At 39.1% G+C, this 19,396-nt stretch overlaps 2 protein-coding genes across 2 annotated transcripts in view; one reads left to right on the top strand and one right to left on the bottom strand.

Annotated features, from left to right (window-relative positions):
- The window catches only part of LOC121386386 (probable inactive serine/threonine-protein kinase gdt6), a 58,287-nt gene extending 40,763 nt beyond the window's left edge, over positions 1 to 17,524 (bottom strand). The window contains exons 1-2 of the mRNA XM_041517265.1: positions 17,500 to 17,524; positions 3,402 to 3,465 (exon numbers count right to left, since the gene is read on the bottom strand). Coding sequence (XP_041373199.1) covers positions 3,402 to 3,456 — 55 coding nt within the window. The 5' untranslated portion in view covers positions 3,457 to 3,465; positions 17,500 to 17,524. The remainder of the gene's footprint in view (positions 1 to 3,401; positions 3,466 to 17,499) is intronic.
- Positions 1 to 19,396, top strand: part of LOC121385900 (scavenger receptor class F member 1-like) — a 231,507-nt gene that overhangs the window by 159,951 nt on the left and 52,160 nt on the right. The window lies entirely within an intron of this gene.

Below are 19,396 nucleotides of genomic sequence, written 5' to 3'. Positions count from 1 at the left end.
CAAAAACAGTGTAAAGAACTGTGCAAAAACAGAAATATCACAGAATTTTACGAATACTGAATTTTACTCAAAACTTCAATTTTGTGCTGTATTGGCCATTCTCAAAGAAAATGTTACACCCCTGCAGCACGGTGAGGTTACAGCACGTGCAGGGATTACAGTTGCGGAAGCATCTGAGGCTCCGGGACACGCTGGCGTACACGTCTGTTCAGTTCGTTCCATAGATGTCCAATGGGGTTGAGTTCTGGCGACCTTGATGGTCATGGCAGCGCATTAATGTTCTCATTCTGTAGGAAATCCGTTATTACACGTGTCGTATGCGGCCGGGCATTGTCCTGCTGAAAGATTTATCTCTGTCAATCCAAAAGGGGAAGCATGTGACGGCAAAGAATTTCACCCCGGTAGCGTGCAGCTATCAGGTTGCCTTGTACGAACACAAGTTCACTTCTTCCACTGTATGAGATGGCTCCCCACATCATGGCACTCCCTCCACCGAATCTGTCAACTTGGGCGACGCAGTTGTTGGCAGAACATTCATTACGACATCTGTAAACAGGTTGTCGTCCATCACGTTGCTGTAGAAGGAAACGTGACTCGTCACTGAACCATACTCGCCGCCAGGTTCCCAAGTTCCACCCCTGTACATTAGTGCACCAGCGAACACGAAAATGTCGATGTTGGCGTCGCAGGACAGGGACAACTAACGGTATCCTAGCCTGTAAACCAGCTTCTCAAAGTCGGTTTCGATGGTTCTGATGTGCATACACCCTTCTCAAACCAGGTATGCATCCAGCAGTGTTCGTTGCTGTGGCAGTTCGGTGATGCAAATGCAGAACCCGGATGTAGCGATTTTGTGTTGCGGTTGTTATGCGAGGTCTTCCACTTCTGGGCCAGTCTTCAGCTAATTGAAACTGCTGGTACCTGTCCCAGAGACGTGAAACGGTGCTCTGGTGGACGTTCATGTGGCGTGCAACTGCTGACTGTGATTCACCTAACTGGAGCCGGCCTATTGCAATGTTTCGAATCGACAGGCTTAGTCTTGGCATCTTGTAACTCGTCTACGTCGAAATGGAAATGAGGCATCATTGCGAGCATTGCAGCTTTAAATACCCATCACTACCCGAATGTTTTTCCCGAGTTTCACGTGCATTCGCCAAAATCTGACCATTTCACGCCAATTTCCTGCAATTGTCGCACAACGTGCCACAGCGTACGTTAAATTTGTTTTAGGGTGCATTTGGACATGCTGTCCCATTCCAGGGCCCCGTTCCACGAAGCGATCTTAGCACTAAGATCACCTTAGTGCATAAGGTAGCTATGCATTTAAGGTGATCTTAGCGCTAAGATGGCTTTGTGGAACGGGGCCCTGGAACATTAACAAACATGGTCATTCAGCAATACTGTAAAACAAACCCACAATATTTTGTAAAATCAAACACTTTTCTTCTTTCCCTATCACCTATGACGCAGCAATTCTAAACATGACTGGGGTTGTACTGTTAATTAATTGGGACTGGCCATTTACACCTTTGTTACTTTGTTATCATGTACGAAATTTTCCTACCACGTGATTTGTACAACCAATCAAAACACGCGTTTTATTAAGGTTGTTTCCTATCCATGAAACAAAAACAAAGTCTGTATCGTGTGTATTGTTGTAATTGTCGATGTAGAAACTTCTTGTTACTGCATTTTATAGAAATCTAGCTAAAGTTGAATATTAATACATACTTATTGATTTGTTGACATTATGCGATGACCAATGAATAACATTTATCAAACGTATGTCAGTGGAGGAAAAATATCGTGAGCTAACGGTTTGTTTGTTTGTTTGGGGGGTGTGTGTTGTTTTTTAAGCGACTAGCCCATCGAGCTACTAGTTTTTCATTTGTCACTAGCCCTGTGTTAAAAAGCACTAGCCCCGAGCGTTGGGCTAGCGAATTTGTCTGGCCTAGGTAACGCTTAAGTATAAAATGCTGTTCACCTTTCCAGAAGCGCTATTATTGTTTAAATAAAAATAATGGCACTAGTGTTTTTATTTGTGTTTTTTTTTACATTATAGAATGATATAACATGAACCACAGTCACTGTTTTCTTAAAATATATATAGTTATCAAGTCCAAGAAGTAATGCTCTTGTAATAAGATTCACCTATGCCAGGCCTGGTTGCTCCACCCATGTGGGTGTACCCGAATATAAAATATACCGATATTTACTGTTAAAACAATCAAAGGCAGCATATTTAATTTCTAGTTATAACTTTCCCATTAATGGGTTTTTGGGGTGTTTTTTTTTTTTTTTTTTATCAAATATAAAATACACAACAGACTAAAAAGCGACTTTTCAATGTTCTGTCTAATTATGGTTTAACCCAACAGCACACCATTTAAAAATTCCAACCAGTCCTTTAGTTATATCATCATTCTTAACATACGGTGTTTAGTGCATCACGTATAATTATTAAAGAAACAATGTGAAACACCAAATTCAGCTTACTCATAAGACCTAGTTATACATATCATATTTAAAAGAAAAGCAAGGTAACTAAATCACAAAATATTGTGCATTATGAAAAAGTTTAACTGCGCATGCGCGAAATATGCGGGCCAAATCTCATCACCACCTGCATGACAAATGGACTGCCATGACATATGGCCTGTTTGTGGAGACTATTACTATTAAATATTTATAAAATTTGTGAATCCCAATAGTGTACCCGTCATGTTTCCCATAATCAAATCATTATTATTATTATTATTATTATTATTATCATTATTATCGTTTGCATATATTATGCCATACATGTTATACGAGCAAAAATATGAATGGCCCGCAAACAAAAATGTGTTATAAATTTATTATAGGGATACATTCGATAAAATCACAAGAAACCCGTAAGACAGGGTCATTTGTCACGACGAAATTGGCAGGTTGGGGAAACCTGTGATGTAATTTCTTAGCTGAGTTCTAATTGGTCAAATGTATTTACCGCGCCGGATCTATATAGGTGGTATTCATAATTCAACGTGCCAGCCCTTTCTCTCCTAGTTGTATTAACGATTTCAGAAATCAGTCATTAAGTATCAAGTAAATAATCATCATCTGCAAACGCCTGTAATGATTACAGTTAACTACTAATAGATATGTTTAGCAGTATGAATATTCTGTCATAAGACATTCGTGTTACGAACACGTCATGTCACAGATACAGTGGGTAATATCTCAAGTCAGTTGTCCATACCTACAACTGGTAATCTCATTTGTTGAATTTAATGCCCAGTGTCTAAGTTATTCTAAAACCTAAAGCTAGAAGTTATAGTCTGAATCTAAATTAAGTTCACGGGTAAAACATTTTTGTGCCATTGAGTATATGATAAACATATTCAATAATTGTACGTTACCTATAACAGGCTTGATAGTAGTCAAGACAGCAACAAATAGAATTGGTAACTTCATGTGTAGTGTCTATAAATAAAATAAATGCAATTTAGAATTTTATTTTAAACTAAACAACAGGATATAGTGGACCAGCCAAATATGGAAAAGGCCTGTAGAATTTTTTTTAACGGCATCGTTTGTTAATAGAAGACATCCATGTGAAATCAATCATTTATAGGATGACAAAAATGATGTGGGTGGATGTCATTGTCAATTTTGAGTTTCAAGGTCATTTTCAATGTCATAAAGGTCACCAAGGTCAAAAATGGTGTTTTCGCAGGTTTATTTGTCTAAGTAGTTTATAATTGCAGCAGGAGCATGATAATTGGCACAAAAAATAGTGAACATTTAAAAATCCAAGATGGCGGCCACTTTTTTCAAAGATGGCGGCCATTTTTCCCCAAATGTCGGTTAATTTTGTACTTTTTGACATAACTTTGCATCTAATAGTCGATTTGAGTGACCTTGGTGTCTATTTGTATATTTTCAAGCATGCTTAAGCCATTTATGCTATCATAAATCCTCTCCAATGGAATATTACTTAGTTTTAGCTATTTTAAACACAATCCTGAAGTTGGCGGTAATTATGTGTACGAGTACATGTAGATCTGGCCACACATCACCGACACACACCCTGCTCCGCACAGTGTTTTCAATCTAAACTACCATCAACAATACTCATAGGCCATGTGTCGGTGATGTTTTGTATATTCTACATATACACATACATATACATGTTTCAATCGCTGAACATATGTATTATTTGAAGCCTACCAACCTGTTGGTATGTGGGTATGTGTTATTCACTCAAAACAATACTTGTCTTTTCAGAGTTGAAGAACTAACCATGGATCCCGTGTCCATCATCAAGAGACCGCAGACAGACTCAGATAAGCCATGTTGTTTCTTCTGTTGCAGCAAAACAGGCGACCTCCGCACAGCATCAGCAGCTGGAAAGCCCAGGATAAGGACTGTTGGTCATCAGCGCAGAGCACTTTGTGATACTTCATTCCTGGACATTCAAAAAAGACTTTGCACCCTTACAGAAGAGTACATGAATGCACAGGACATAAAATGGCACAAGGGGTGCTATTCTACCTTTACTTCTGAAACCATGCTAGAGAGACTGAGAAAGCAACAGCACGTATCACCTGAGGCATCGACCAGTGGGAATGCACTTGTACCATGCTCAGGTCTACCTTCAGGAACTACAAGACGCAGTTCACAATCAGCAATTGACTGGTTGCTCTGCATGTCCTGCGAAACAGATCCACAGATAACTACGCGGCTCTCTGGAATCAGTGACCAGATTGCAGTTGAAGGCTGCTACCACCTCCCATGCCTGATAACATTTGAAAGACGAACAGACAGGCAGAAAAGAGGGGATCCACAGACTGAGACAGACGTCGATGGGTGCATGATGACAGTGTGCAGAGACCTACGTGTAGGACTGTCCCGTGGTCATGTGTATGACATGGGGGACGTATGCAATCGACCATCTGTCAGATGCACTTCGTAATGAAGAGGTACAGTCCCTCATGGAGAAGTTTAACCAGGTACACTCTGACAATCCAAACTTCATGTTGTGGTCAACGTATATGAGCATGGTTGTGATCCTACTGGACTTCATCGGAGCTGAGAGGGATGGCAACTGGATTCTACACCTAGAAGCATTCACTGCGATGCTGCCTGGCTCACAATATATGACAACACAAACTATGCACGGTGGGGGCCAGTCTACCTTGCAGTCTATCTTCCTCGAGAAGACAGCACCAGAGGTCAATGCAGAGTTTCTCGAAGGAAACTTTGTAGTGAAGTGGACAAAAAGGCGATTCAACCAAGTCCCTGTTGATCAGGCAACTGAATGGATCAACAGGGCATGCAAGATGCATAATGGCATCATCGGCATCACAAGAAATGACCAAGCCAGAGACAAGTTTTGTGTCACATGGTCAGAACGATCACACATTTCACAATAAACCAGGTCACCCTTCAACCTAGAAGATGACGACGAGGAGACTGTTTTCTCCCGTTCTGATAGTCTTTCATCTCAAAGAAGGCGTGATGCTGATGTGAAGAAGCTTGCTACGCAACTATTTGATGTGTTCAGGTTACACACAAAATCAGCAGAAGAGGATGGGGACACCTACTCAGAGACTATGGACATACCTCTGGTGTCCCTGGCCACCAAAGACACTGCACCAAGTGAGGTGGTGAGTGATCTCTCAACTGCAGAAGAGAGTGGAATGCAGGCAGTCATCACCAATGTGAAGGAACGACTAGCAGAGGGAACCACAGAATTTTATGATGCACAAAAGAAACATCACTCAAATACTTTCGCTGACCTGTACAACGCTAAGGTGTGTACTACACAGAATATAGCGAAAACAATCAAAGCTGACAGGAAGCTAATGCAGCATCTGCTCAATGTTGTCATCGCAGGTCGAACAGTAGAAATGGTGAACGTGCTTAAGCATGAGCTGTCTCCATTCCCACAATCATTAGCAAAGCCCGGAGGAGAGATGAACACAACATCGAAAGCAGACTTGATCAGCATGTTGATGGCTGGAATTCACACTCCCTGAGATGTTCCGGATGCTGACATGAAGACCTGTGTGTTGATTGATGGGCATGCACTGATCCAGTCCCTTGGAGAAGCCCCATGGATGTCAGACATTTGGCGATCTAGCTGGTGTGTTCATGCTAATTGTAACACGTCACTTTGTAGAACACATAACCAGAGTTGATGTTGTGTTTGATGGCTATATAAGAGAGGACTCAATCAAGACAGTGGCACGATCAAAGCGATTGGGCAAACAGAAGCCAATTCGCAAGCTTATTGAAGGACCACAAGTCACACTCCCACAGGTATGGAGCACCTTCATTGCCTTGGATGAAAACAAGGCCGATCTTGCCCGGTTCTTATCGGATTTCATCATGGTAAAAGGCAAAGACCTACCAAAGCGATATGAGATGGTGACGGGAGGCGGATTCATCAATGATACAGATGCAAAGTCAACAAGAAGAGATCAAAGCAAGCTTTCGGGAAACCACGAAGAAGCGGATACGAGGTTAATCCTGCATGCGTCTGAAGCAGCTGACAGAGGATATAAACGAGTACTGGTCATCTGTAGAGACACAGATGTTCTGCTGCTTCTGGTGCACTGCATGCCTGTAGTTGAAAGTGTGGATAATCGCTGGGACAGCCAAGAAGCGGAAATGTTACCCAGTACATGAGGTATCTCAGCGACTTACACAGCCTGTAAGGGACAACCTACTCAGCTTCCATGCACTGACAGACTGTGACACCACTTCAGCCTTCAGTGGTCATGGGCAGAAGTCCTGCTGGAAAACATTCCAGAAGCACCCACTTCTTGTCAGCGGAGTTGGTCGTGATGGAGAGCTCGCACCAGTTGAAGAGTTTGTGTGTCACCTGTATGGCACACCGGAACAGCCATCCACCAATCAGGCCAGACTGCAGTTGTTTGGTAAGGCAAAGAAGGGTCTGGAGATGTTGCCTCCAACAGAGATGCCCTGGAACTTCACGTAATACGTGCCAACTACCAGGCTAAGATCTGGTTGCAAGCAAATAAAGAACACATAGATGTTTCACACCAAGTAGCCACCACGGCCTGGAAGAAGGACGCAGAGTCTCTGACAGCAGTCTGGACAAGACTCTCCCCTATCCTAGATGCCTGCTTGGAACTGGTGACATGCGGCTGCAAGTCCAAATGCAAGACTGCCCAATGTTCCTGCTTCACGAAGAACATGCAGTGCACTGCAGCATGTGGATGTGATATAGTCGGTTGCTGCAACCCAGCTGGACAATAGACATCATTATACTTTGCCTTGTTATATGTGCATAGACAATTGTGTTAAAATAGCTTCAAATATGATAATTATATATGTAAGAGGACTAGAAAGAATGAATGAATGAATGTATGAATGTTTAACGACACCCCAGCATGAAAAATACATCGGCTATTGGGTGTCAAACTATGGTAATGCAAATAAATAAAATGATGATCAACATCAATATAAAAATTCAAGACAAAGAAAAACAGTGTAAATAACTGTGCAAAAACATAAATATCACAGAATTTTACGGATACTGAATTTTACTCAAAACTTCAATTTTGTGCTGTATTGGGCATTCTCAAAGAGAATGTTACATCCCTGCACCACGGTGAGGTTACAGCACACGCAGGGGAGAGGACTAAAAAGAGCATAAATGGTTTCATCATATGCAAAAACATACAAATGGACACCAACATCGCTCAAAGTTAGCGAATCTTCTAAGTTATGTCCAAAAGTGCAAAAATGGCTGCCATATTAGAAAGTGTGGCCGCCATCTTGGATTTTCAAATGTTCACTTATATATATTTGAAGAATGACTAAAAACTATTTTTGTGTGCCAATTATCATGCTTCTGTTGCAATTATAAACTACTTAGACAATTAAACTTGTGAAAACGCCATTTTTTACCTTGGTGACCTTTATGACCTTGAAAATGACCTTAAAACTGACAATGACATCCACCCACATCATTTTTGTCAGCCTATGAATGATTGATTCCACATGGATGTCTGCTATTAACAAACAATGCCGTTAAAAAAAAAAAAAAACTTCGAGGCTTTCGCTGGTTCACTAATAAGTGACTGTATGCATGAGTCAACAATAATACAGACAACACAACATTAGTGCATTGGCACAACGTTGACTTCTGTTTATAATCACGGCTGAATGTCACTGTTACACCAACATTGATTTATGTCTGTAGTCACAGCTGAAAGTCACTGTTGCACCAACGTTGATTTCTGTCTGTAGCACGGCTGAAAGTCACTGTCGCACCAACGTTGATTTAATATGTCTGTACAGTCAAGGCTAAAAGTCAATGTCACACCAACGTTGATATTTCTGTCTGTACAGCCACGCCTGAGAGCACTGTCAAACCAACGTTGTTTCCTGTCTGTAGTCACGGTTCAAAGTCACTGTAACAGCAACATTGATTTTGGTCTGTACAGTCACGGCTGAAAGTCACTTTCGCACAGACATTGATTTCCGTCTGTACAGTCACGGCTAATAGTCACTGTCGCACTAACGTTTATTTCCGTTTGTACAGTCACGGCTGATAGTCACTGTCGCACTAACGTTTATTTATGTCTGTACAGTCACGGTTGAAAGTCACTGTCACGCCAACGTTGATTTCCGTTTGTACAGTCACGGCTAATAGTCACTGTCGCACTAACGTTTATTTCTGTCTGTACAGGCACGGCTGAAAGTTGGTTAATCATAATGCTGCTTGATGCGTCACCTTGACAGGAGACCCCACTTAATTTGGTAAACAGAAAACATGGTGGAAATACTCACTTGTGGAACTCACGGTGAGTCTTGAACATTTATTTTCTCTGCCTATAGTATATGAAACAGATGCTCTTTAAACTACTGCCTTTCTGATTTAGAACTGTTGTACAGCAGTCACGGCAACGCGCACGTTGGAAAAGAAAACTGAAGCAAACCTAGTCATTTCTTAATAAAATATTGATCATTTTCGAGTTCATTGATAACAAATATTTGGCATATTAGTCACTAATACACACACTACAGTACAGGAAGAAACCCGTCACTGACTTTCAGCGTAGATCTACGTATTTAACCAGAACATTATTGAAAGGGGCTGCTGCCGGGTTTCTTCCTGTGATGCGTGTATTAGTGGTTAATATACTCTTCGAAACAATACAGGAATGTAACAAATAACAGCCAATTAAAAAAGTATTAAGGGGGTATCACCGTCTATTTAGGCCAAACAAAAAAAAAAAGTGTGATACCGATTGCATCCCCCCCAAAAAAAAATTAGGGTAGGTAGGTAGGTGGGTTTTTTTTTTTTTTTTTTTTTTTTTTTTCGTTTTTTTAAATTGAATACTATCATAATAATAATAATTATTATTATTATTATTATTATTTATCATCATTATCATTATTATTGTTGTTGTCGTTGTTGTTGTAGTAGTAGTAGTAGTAGTAAATACTTTATGCAAACATTTGAGTGGCATTAATAATAAGACCTGTTGATTTAAGTGAAGACGAGAATTAAGCTGAATTGATACGATTATATTTAATCGAAATAACCTGTACCATGGCTATGTTCGTACATTCGGTTACTTCCGTGACCGACAAAGCTGTTCGGTGGTAGCTAATCAGAGGAAGGAGCTCTATTACAAAAGCTTTTCCATAATTTCTCGATGTTTTTCGGAAGGGAATTACATGTGCAAAATGTATCTTATAATAAACGTAAACAATGTGCAAGGAAGGAAATACTCTTGTTTGGTGATGTTGTCCTCTTCTTTTTTTTATTTCTTTTTTTTTTCCATCTTTTTTTTTCAGTTTAAGAGAGAACAAAAATAGGGTCGGGGGGTGGGGGGGGGGGAGGGTAAAACTAGGGACGGTCGGTCGACCGGAAACACACCTATGTGTTTGTTTGGCCTTACTAATAATTATAATAAAATTACAAAGCAATTACAAAGGCGTGGCTTAATTTTTTCCCCGCTTCATAGATATGAAAAAATAAAGTCAGCACCTCTCGACCAATCAGATTGCCGTAAAGATTGCCGTAAATCGTGCTCTCGCTCAGGAAATATGATAATTTAGGCACTCGTGTCGTAAACATCGTCTGTCATGAACACTCATATAATATCCTCTATTTATTTACATTAAAAACTTATAAATATTCCAAAACAATACCATACTACTACCATTTTTAATTTCATGTAAACGTGCATGAAAAAGTATTGTTATATTGCTTAATGACATGTAAAAAATAATAATAATAAAAAATAACAACAAAAAACAGTATATTTAATATTTTTAATTTCCTATGTATCATTTGAAAATTTAATATGTATTTCTGTAATTATATATATATATATATATATATATATAGAGAGAGAGAGAGAGAGAGAGAGAGAGAGAGAGAGAGAGAGAGAGAGAGAGAGAGAGAGAGAGAGAGAGGATTCGTCACGAGTATTTTTTAATATGGGAAATATCAACCGAGGCTTCGTTAATCTGTATTTCTCGAGGCTCTGCCGAGACAAATACAGATTAACAGGCCGAGGTTGATATTTCCCATATAAAAAAATACGAGTGACGAATTCTATTTATCATATCACTGTCAATTTTGTTTATTTTCCACTTAAATGAATAATAAACAAAACCCCAACGCTCAGACGTAACAATCTGTTATGACGTATGTATACATGCACATGTCAATCACTCAGCTGATAATCGGTTTGTCAATACACCTTGAAGGTTATCTATGCTTTCTGAAACTAGGTTAAAAGCGGAAACAAAGATTGTAGCTATTTAAACAATTTAATACTAATTTAACAGTTTTATATATAAACAATGAAATTATAATAAAATAATTGACAATAGCCAATTTTTTCAAAATAACTTTTCGCGGCATTTTGCCGAGTACTACGTCATTGTCAGACATAGGCATATCTACGTCACTGGCCTATTTAAGGGCTTCATCAAATTCAGTCTGAGTCTGTCGAAAATAGGTCTTCGTCGTTTTAGGGGGACAACAGGACTTTTAGGCTGAGCCACATTTATTACGATGTTGCTTTGGAAAGAGGTAAGACTGTTCGGTTCGTAATGTACCCCGGTTTCTTTTCGTACACTGATGTAAAACTTGCACAGAATTACATCGAGTTCTTTGGGGGGCATTTCATGTATTGGTCTGGACTCATTGATTGATTGTAGATAGTTTTCAAAAATGCGCATGTCGTATAGAGGTTTTTTGGCAGTTTTCTTATTTTCATTTTCTGTAATGACATTACCAATCATCGTATCATCTACTTCTACAAATCTACGAGTTTTGTTTTTGGGCCTGCCGGATTGTGCCGTCTGCTTCGATGTCCGTGGATTTACCCTATCCCCTGTTTGCACTAACTAAACGTTCTGGTGACAATTCAGCTTGAATCATAACTATATAATTACCGGACGGTAGAGTTGCTTTGATTGTAGCACTTCCTTTTTTAATCGATAGTAACGCTATCTCCGACTTCAAAAGACGCCATGTTTGTTTGTCAACAATTTTGACAGGTGAAAATAGTTCTACGTTTTCGGTATATAATTTGCATAATAATGTAATTTGCATACTTATGTTCTAATTATTTGCATACTTATGTCTCAAAATATGTGATTTATGTAATGGGCGTGCCCAATGCTATTCCTTAGTAGTGATATGATAAATATATATATATATATATATATATATATATATATATACTCTTCAAAAGAAGAAACGCAAAACCATTGTCGTAACATTTGGAGAATTGATTTAATTATTGAATGGTGAGTCCGATAATTACCAAATGTTGCAGGATTGTTCACAATTCACTCTAGTCCATTGTGAGTGATAGGTCACACCACCAAGGTCAAGGTCATCTGGAGTCAATACCGGGTGTGGCCTCCGCGTGTGTTGACAACTGCCTGGCACCGCCTGCCCATTGAAGCAACCAGAGTACGGATGACGTCCCGTGGGATGGTGGCCCACTCGGCCTGCAAGGCTGCTGCCAGCTCGGGCAGGGTCTGGGGCTGTGGTTGTCGCTGTCGGAGGCGTCGGTCCAACTCGTCCCATAGATGCTCAATTGGGTTCAAATCCGGTGATATCGATGGCCAAGGAAGGACATTAATGTTGTTGTTCTGTAGGAAAGCCGTTGTGAGACGTGCTGTGTGAGGTCTGGCGTTGTCATGTTCGAACACTGCGTTGGCGTTGGCCATAACTGGAACGATGTGTGGCCGGAGGATCTGGTCAATGTAGCCCTGTGCATTCTGGTTGCCGTGCACGTGGACCAGGTCAGTTCTGCCAGTGTGTGAGATGGCTGCCCACACCATGACACTACCCCCGCCGAATCTGTCCACTTCCTGCACGCAGTTTGCCGCATAACGTTCACCACGACGCCTATACACGCGACATCTTCCATCATGACGTCGGAGCAGAAATCGGGACTCGTCACTGAACCACACCTGTCTCCATCGCAGTTGAGGCCATTGTCGATGAATCTGGCACCACTGCAGTCGAAGTCGACGGTGTTGTGGTGTTAAGATGACACCTCGAACTGGATGTCTGGCACGAATTCCTACCTCACGTAGGCGGTTCCGTACGGTCTGGTCGGATATCATGCGCAAACCTGGTATTGCTGCGGCTGTGGAGGTGGCAGTAGTCAATCGTTCCCGAAGGTGGCGTACCCGGATGTAGCGGTCCTGCCCTGGGGTAGTGACCCGTGGTCGACCGGATCTAGGGAGGTCACGTGTTGATCCATGTTGCTGGTAACGGTCCCACAGTCTGGAGATGGTGCTTGGGGACACATGGAATGCCCTGGCAACGGCCGTTCTGGATTCGCCTGCGTCTAGTCGGCCGATGGCATTGTTTCTCTGCAGTTCACTGAGACGTGGCATGTCCTGGATTGTCAACTGTCGGCCAGATACAGAGGCCAGGCAAGCGAACACCCTGCACTTTTATACTGTCGGTGTTCATGTTGCACGTGCAGACAACGCACGTGCAGTGGTGACATGGTTTGCACGTGGCTGCGTTTTTGCGAATATTCACATTTTGGAACTTTATTGTACAGTAGCTGCGTTTTATCGAATGTAACCGTGGGAATGTGTTTGGGACATGCAATGACCTTATATTCACAAAGCATGAACCGGTAGGAAACATAAAATCGGAGTTATAACCCATTTGTACCCTTTTGCGTTTCTTTTTTTGAAGAGTATATATATGTTATGGTAATCATTTTGTTTGTGTTATTTTGTTTGTTTGGGGGTTTTTTTCAGTGAAATAATTTATTAAAAATAATTGTTCAAAAACTGGTTGAATTTACACTACTCTGCAAACGAATAATTTGTGGTTTTAAACACGTATATCTTCATATTAAATCACGATAAGAAACACTGAATAGAACCCGGAAGTAAACAGCGAAGAATGGAACGTGGCGTTTTACAAATTAAAACTTTTTATTAAATGCTGTAACCATTTTTTATTGCAAACACTCAAGTATAATCAGTCAAACATGTACACATTTAATGGTTTTGGCATGGTGGATATATGATAGAACGTTGTGAAAAAAGTAGGTAGTAGCCTACATGATTGGAGAAAACCACGATTTGACATCTTTATTTTCTTCTCTTTTTTTTCTTCCATTAGTTGTTTTTTGTTTTTGTTTTTTTGTTGTTGTTTTTCTACCACCAACTGCGGAATTTAGTACATTTTTATTATTTACTTTAATGTTGGCCTTTCTACGCTTCAGTCGCATACATGTTCATAATTAGGTCGGGAATAATAAGAGTGAATATACTGATCGCTGCGTTACGATAATACAAATTTAGAAACCGGAATTGTGTATAGTGCACGGACGCCACCTGTCGGAAAGTCTCTGATAGTACCCTAATTGATCCCTCCGTACAACGTGACTGACAACCGCGCTGGATCAAAAATAGTTCGCGGTTCAAAGATCACGAGGCCTAACTTTGCTTGGATGCAATTAATTTAGACAACATAATTTTTTTGATGTGTAACATTTTTGTATAGTTAGCATTAAAATTAGTTAAAATAATTCCCTTCTCCAACCGAATCATAATTATAGTAAACACATACTTCTGCTGACATGTGTTAACAGTGATGACAGCTATGCGGAGCCTACGATTGACGTAAAATCAGTGTTTTGCTGCGAAACGCATCACATGGTAATATAAGTGAAGTTTTGTCGAAATCCAACAAAATTCAACTGATATAAATTCTACGAAGGTAAGAGTTTAAAAATCACTTTCCCTCCATTTAATCAGTCTTCGGTGTGTATATTGTCCATGGGCGGAGGATCCAAGGGGGGGGGGGGGGGGAAGGGAAGACCAGGGGGACGCGTCCCCCCCAAAAATTGTTCAAGTGCCCTCAAAATGTCCAAGTGCCCTTTTTGTTTGTAGATTTTTTTTTTTTTTAAGTAAACAATAATTATATTGTAGATAAATGAAATCAAGATTTTCGTGTACATGCGCAAGCTTGCAGATATGTGTCTGTGTTATTGAGTCTCAATGGGGCCCCATTGAGGTTCTAACGCGAGTGACGCCAATTTACTTCATTATTGCTAGTATATTATGACGTAGAACTGTAGGAATTCATATTAATTGTAAATAACAAAACTTGTAGTAAGGTGCCCTTTTGACGAGTCAATGTGCCCTTCTTTTTTGGTCCCCCCCCCCCCCTAAAAATATTTCCTGGATCCGCCCATGTTGTCTATAAGAATCCGTCGTTAAACTGCACAGTCAGACGAATGGCCAGAATAAAAGTACTTTCACACACGTGAACGATGATGGAAACCCAAACAAAAAACAAGTTGAATAAAAGGTGAAAAGATCTCAGTAGATCTAACTGCATTGCGTGGACTCCCATGTCCAGGTGACATTTCATCTATAAATAACAATTTAAATATCGACCAATTACACTTCGCCTTTTATAGCTTTATTTGGGAGCATACAAATTCTAAAAACATCGGGCGAGACTATGTATGCAATAGGCGAACTTGTTGGTCTATTTCAACACTGAAAAAATAGGGGGAAAAGTGCAGTAATATAAACAGATTTTATGGCTATAGCATCATGGGGTTTTTTCCGTCTTAATCACGGATTTAGTGGGCCTTGTTTCTCTAAATATGCATTATAAATGGAAATTACATTCATTTGGAATACCAAACCTAGTTACTGTATGATCCAAAACATTTTAATTCAACTACGATCGAGGGAATCCACGACACGCTTCATTTTTAAAATTTGGAAAAACGGAAAAACGGAAATACAGACTCGTAGTGATGAGGCTATATATACGACAACCGTATAATGTATTTGTGGATTTTATATAAACGATCGCCATGTATAGAGACTTGGCAAATGAGGGCCGGCTATATGCATGACAAATAATTAAAAATATATTATTTCATGACGAAAATAACCGCCAATACGCTGAAATAAAATAATAAACAGTCGGAACATGAATTCACCATTAATTATTATTATTATTATTATTATTATTATTATTATGCGCGTGTGCAAATTATTTTAACTGGTTCGAAAGTGGTATTTCGGTTTTAATATATAGCGTAAAAAAACAGTGTACTGTTGCATGTCTTGACGTCAAAGGTTGGCTAATTATTACTTAACCCAGTTGAATCCAGTTCTGCGTGCAGGGACAAGTTCAGCCTGCCGTCTGTGCGTGTGTGCACGCACGTTAATCTTGTATTTTTATAGCCAAAACTCCTCCAGATAAAACACCGCCCCTCCACCCTAAGGTAATAGTAGGCTAATAATAATAATAATAATAGTAGTACTAGTAGTAGTAGTAGTAGTAGTAATGGTAATGATAATTGTATTATTATTATTATTATTATTATTATTATATGTATTATAAGGTTGGTAAAATCACGTCGCTGTGGGGTGGGGTGGGTGGAGGCGTGTTACAGAAACGTTACATAAATTTAGAGGGGAACCCGGGAGTGGTCTAAGTTTTACTAGTAGCCTATAAAAAAAAATGTATTTTGAATTTTATTGGCCCTTGCAATTTTAAGCATTTGAAATGTGACTAAATACAGCAAAATAACATTTTAGTCATACTTATTTACGGTAAAATTAACTCTTTTTTATAAAATTGACGTAAGCAGCCTCACAATTGCAATCAGTGAAACATTATTAAGTTCAAGCCCTGTTGTTAGTGTTTGTACTGTCCGTAGTTAGTTTCTCTTTCAGTTAATCTACCTCAGATGCTGATAATTTGTAATTGTTATTTTTATTTATTTATCATCATCATCATCATCATCATTTATTTATTTATTATAATTAATTGTTTGTTAGTACTGTACAATATGCGCTATTCATATATCTATGGAAAACGTACACAAAAGGGTCCGCTAAATTCATATACTCCCCCACCCCGTCCCCTGCTATAGACACGGCCTTCGTATATATATAGTCACATCGTATATAAACACCCTCTAGTTCTGAGTATTCTTTAAAAATGTAACAATTCCTATCCCAAGTCAGCTGTTATGGCATATTTTGTATAATAATGAATTTGACAAGGTGGAAAATGACGGTGTTTGTGATCCAGATGTTTAGAGTTTTTCGCGTACGACTAACGATAAATTTACCTATAGATGCAAAGGCCTAACTAGTCGGGATTGTCAACGTTTAACATGCTTCTGTTACTAAAATAAATTAATGTATAAGCTTAATATCATTTAGTACATGTTTTTATTAATTTTTAATAACTTATTTTATTTTATTTTTTCTTCGATTTACCCTACGTCGCAGAGGACGGCCAAGCGTTCTCGTTACACGAGCTTGGTAAATCGATTTGGCACTGCGGTTATTCACACCGACCGGCCAGATATTTATAGTATAAACACGCTTTGCATGTCAACAAAGAATTATCTTTGTTGACATAAATAACACTACTAAAAAGAGCAAGATCAAAATATGATATAAATAACACTATACTTATTTACATAAATACAGTTGTATTCTTCTGTCTGACGTAAAGGTGCCCGAGACGAATTTATAATTAAACTGGAGGGGAGATCATTCTTGGGGCGAAATAAAAAAGGGACGAATAAACGGACGTGGTAAATCAGTAACACAAGTCTATCTCGCGATTATATAGGCATATATATTTTGATTACAGTATTAATTACCTCTATTTCTGTTATAGCCAAAAATAGGTGAAACAAAATATACCTTATTGAAATTAATGTTAAATGAAGTTAATTTCCACGCCACAGGAGTTCTAAGCACAAAACGGGATTTTGTTGTTTACTATGGCGCGAACCGGTGAGGGCGGTTGCAAATAATTTCCAGTCAAATTAAAGTCTAATTTGTTTAAGATATTAATTTCTATAATCATTTTTGGTTAGTTAATATTCTTATATGTCTTGTACAAATAATTTTCTACTTAGTAAGACATATTTGTTTAGTTGTGATCTAAAACTAAATCAAGATATCAACACACTTACATACCCGTCAAATGTCGAAAACAGAACTCGTCTCGACATCTGCTTCAACGGTTTCTTCAAAAAGTGCATTATTATTTATTAATTTCCAACAGGATTACTTTTATTTTATAAAAATAATCATTGTACGTAAAGGAAAGGTATTATTTTTATTATTAATTTAATTTAACTTATAAAGGACAATATACACGACTGGTCACTTCCGGTTCGTTTACACACATAACCGGTGTTTGCCAATCGAGTGTTTACTTATTAACTTTTACAATAGACATAATGGACGTTTTAGCCAGCATGTTTCAATGAGCAAGAATAATGTCGCTACGTAGTTTCAGTCCTACTTTTGTCCTACGTTTTCCTTCTGTTTTCATACTTTTGTCCTACATTTTCTATATTTTATTTCCTAAGTGTGTCCTACTTTTTCATAAGGGTGTGCTGGACAACCAGATTTTATAAAGAAGGGATGGGTCACCCAAACGTGTACAGCCCTAATAGGTCTTCCCCGTCTTGTCAGGACGAAGATAGGACAATATATTTGTATTACATAACTGGAGGGGCAAAGATGCAGTCCCCACCAACCCACCATCTGCCTATATCAGTTGTGATATTTTTTTTGTTTAATGTATTCCGGGACAAAATGGCTCTACTCTCTGCCCCCATAAACTTCGCAATCCACCATATCTAAACCACTGCCTGCATATTGTTTTGCACAGGCGACTGTATCCTGCTATAGTTTTTAACCTTTCGTGCATAAAATTATGGTACACTGATAGCATTCCTCCACGCCTTGATGACATATTTGCGGGCATCAAATAGACAATAACGCCGGCAAATCTAAACACTCCATATGGTTATGTCCATTGTAAACTGAATCGTTGTATAGTTGATATTTTTCGACAAAAATACCTGGATACAATCTAACTGTAGACCCTTGAATCGTCAACTTCGCCTGTTCCAATTGCTAATGTCGTCACTTTCTAATGAAGTTAGCCTATTAGCTTTCCGGGTGTTATGAAAAATAACGTAATTAACCAATCACAATACAGAACACACATGGAAAATATCAACCGAATTTTATGTTAATCGGTATTTGTCAAGGCTCTGCCGAGACAAATACTGATTAACTAGACGAGTTTGATATTTCACATATTAAGGAACACGAATTCTATTTATCCTATAACACTTCTAAAATAACATTTTAATTCAATTTTTAATAAATCACATATTAAAGTCGCTGACGTCATAACGATTAGCACAAATAATTTGAAATTAGTTTGACGTCACCCATTTTAACTAAATCTTTGCAAATGTCACGCTGAGGTACACAGGTCTCACTACACAGATCGCTTCCGAGTGAGAGTTCATTCATCACGGTTCCTAATTGTGTCACACGTTATGGTTCACATATTTACTTCTAGGAAATTCTTCACCATATTTACTTGTAGGAAATGGTGAAGAATTAAAACAATATGTATGTTTAATGGTAAGCCTTCTGACTGTATTTTGTCCATGTTAATATGTAATATTGTGCATTGGCCTTTTGGGACATGGCTGTATAGCGCAAGAGACAGCCGGAGTGAATCGGTTAATGAACCACCTGTTCGGACCGGTACTTCAGCCAGATGCGGTCTTATAGCAAAACACTGAGACGGAAATGTTCTCAATTGTGGAGTGAAAAGAAATGCTTATATTATGTATGTTTGCAATGGTGTATGTTATTAGTACCAACGAGAACCCGTTCTATTGGAAATTTTCATTTGAAGTTGGGCAATGTGTTTCAATGGCAGATGGCATCTGTGTAGTTAGACCACATGTCTTATTGGCTTGTAAACAAATGACCCACCCACAGCAACACATTACCTACAGCCCTTGCAAATTTGCATACCATTGTTAACCGGGTTAATACA

This window comes from Gigantopelta aegis, chromosome 12 (assembly GCF_016097555.1).
Source record: "Gigantopelta aegis isolate Gae_Host chromosome 12, Gae_host_genome, whole genome shotgun sequence".
Lineage (NCBI taxonomy): Eukaryota > Metazoa > Mollusca > Gastropoda > Neomphalida > Peltospiridae > Gigantopelta > Gigantopelta aegis.
Note: the sequence above shows the minus strand (reverse complement) of the source record. Positions and strands in the feature narration are given on the sequence as shown.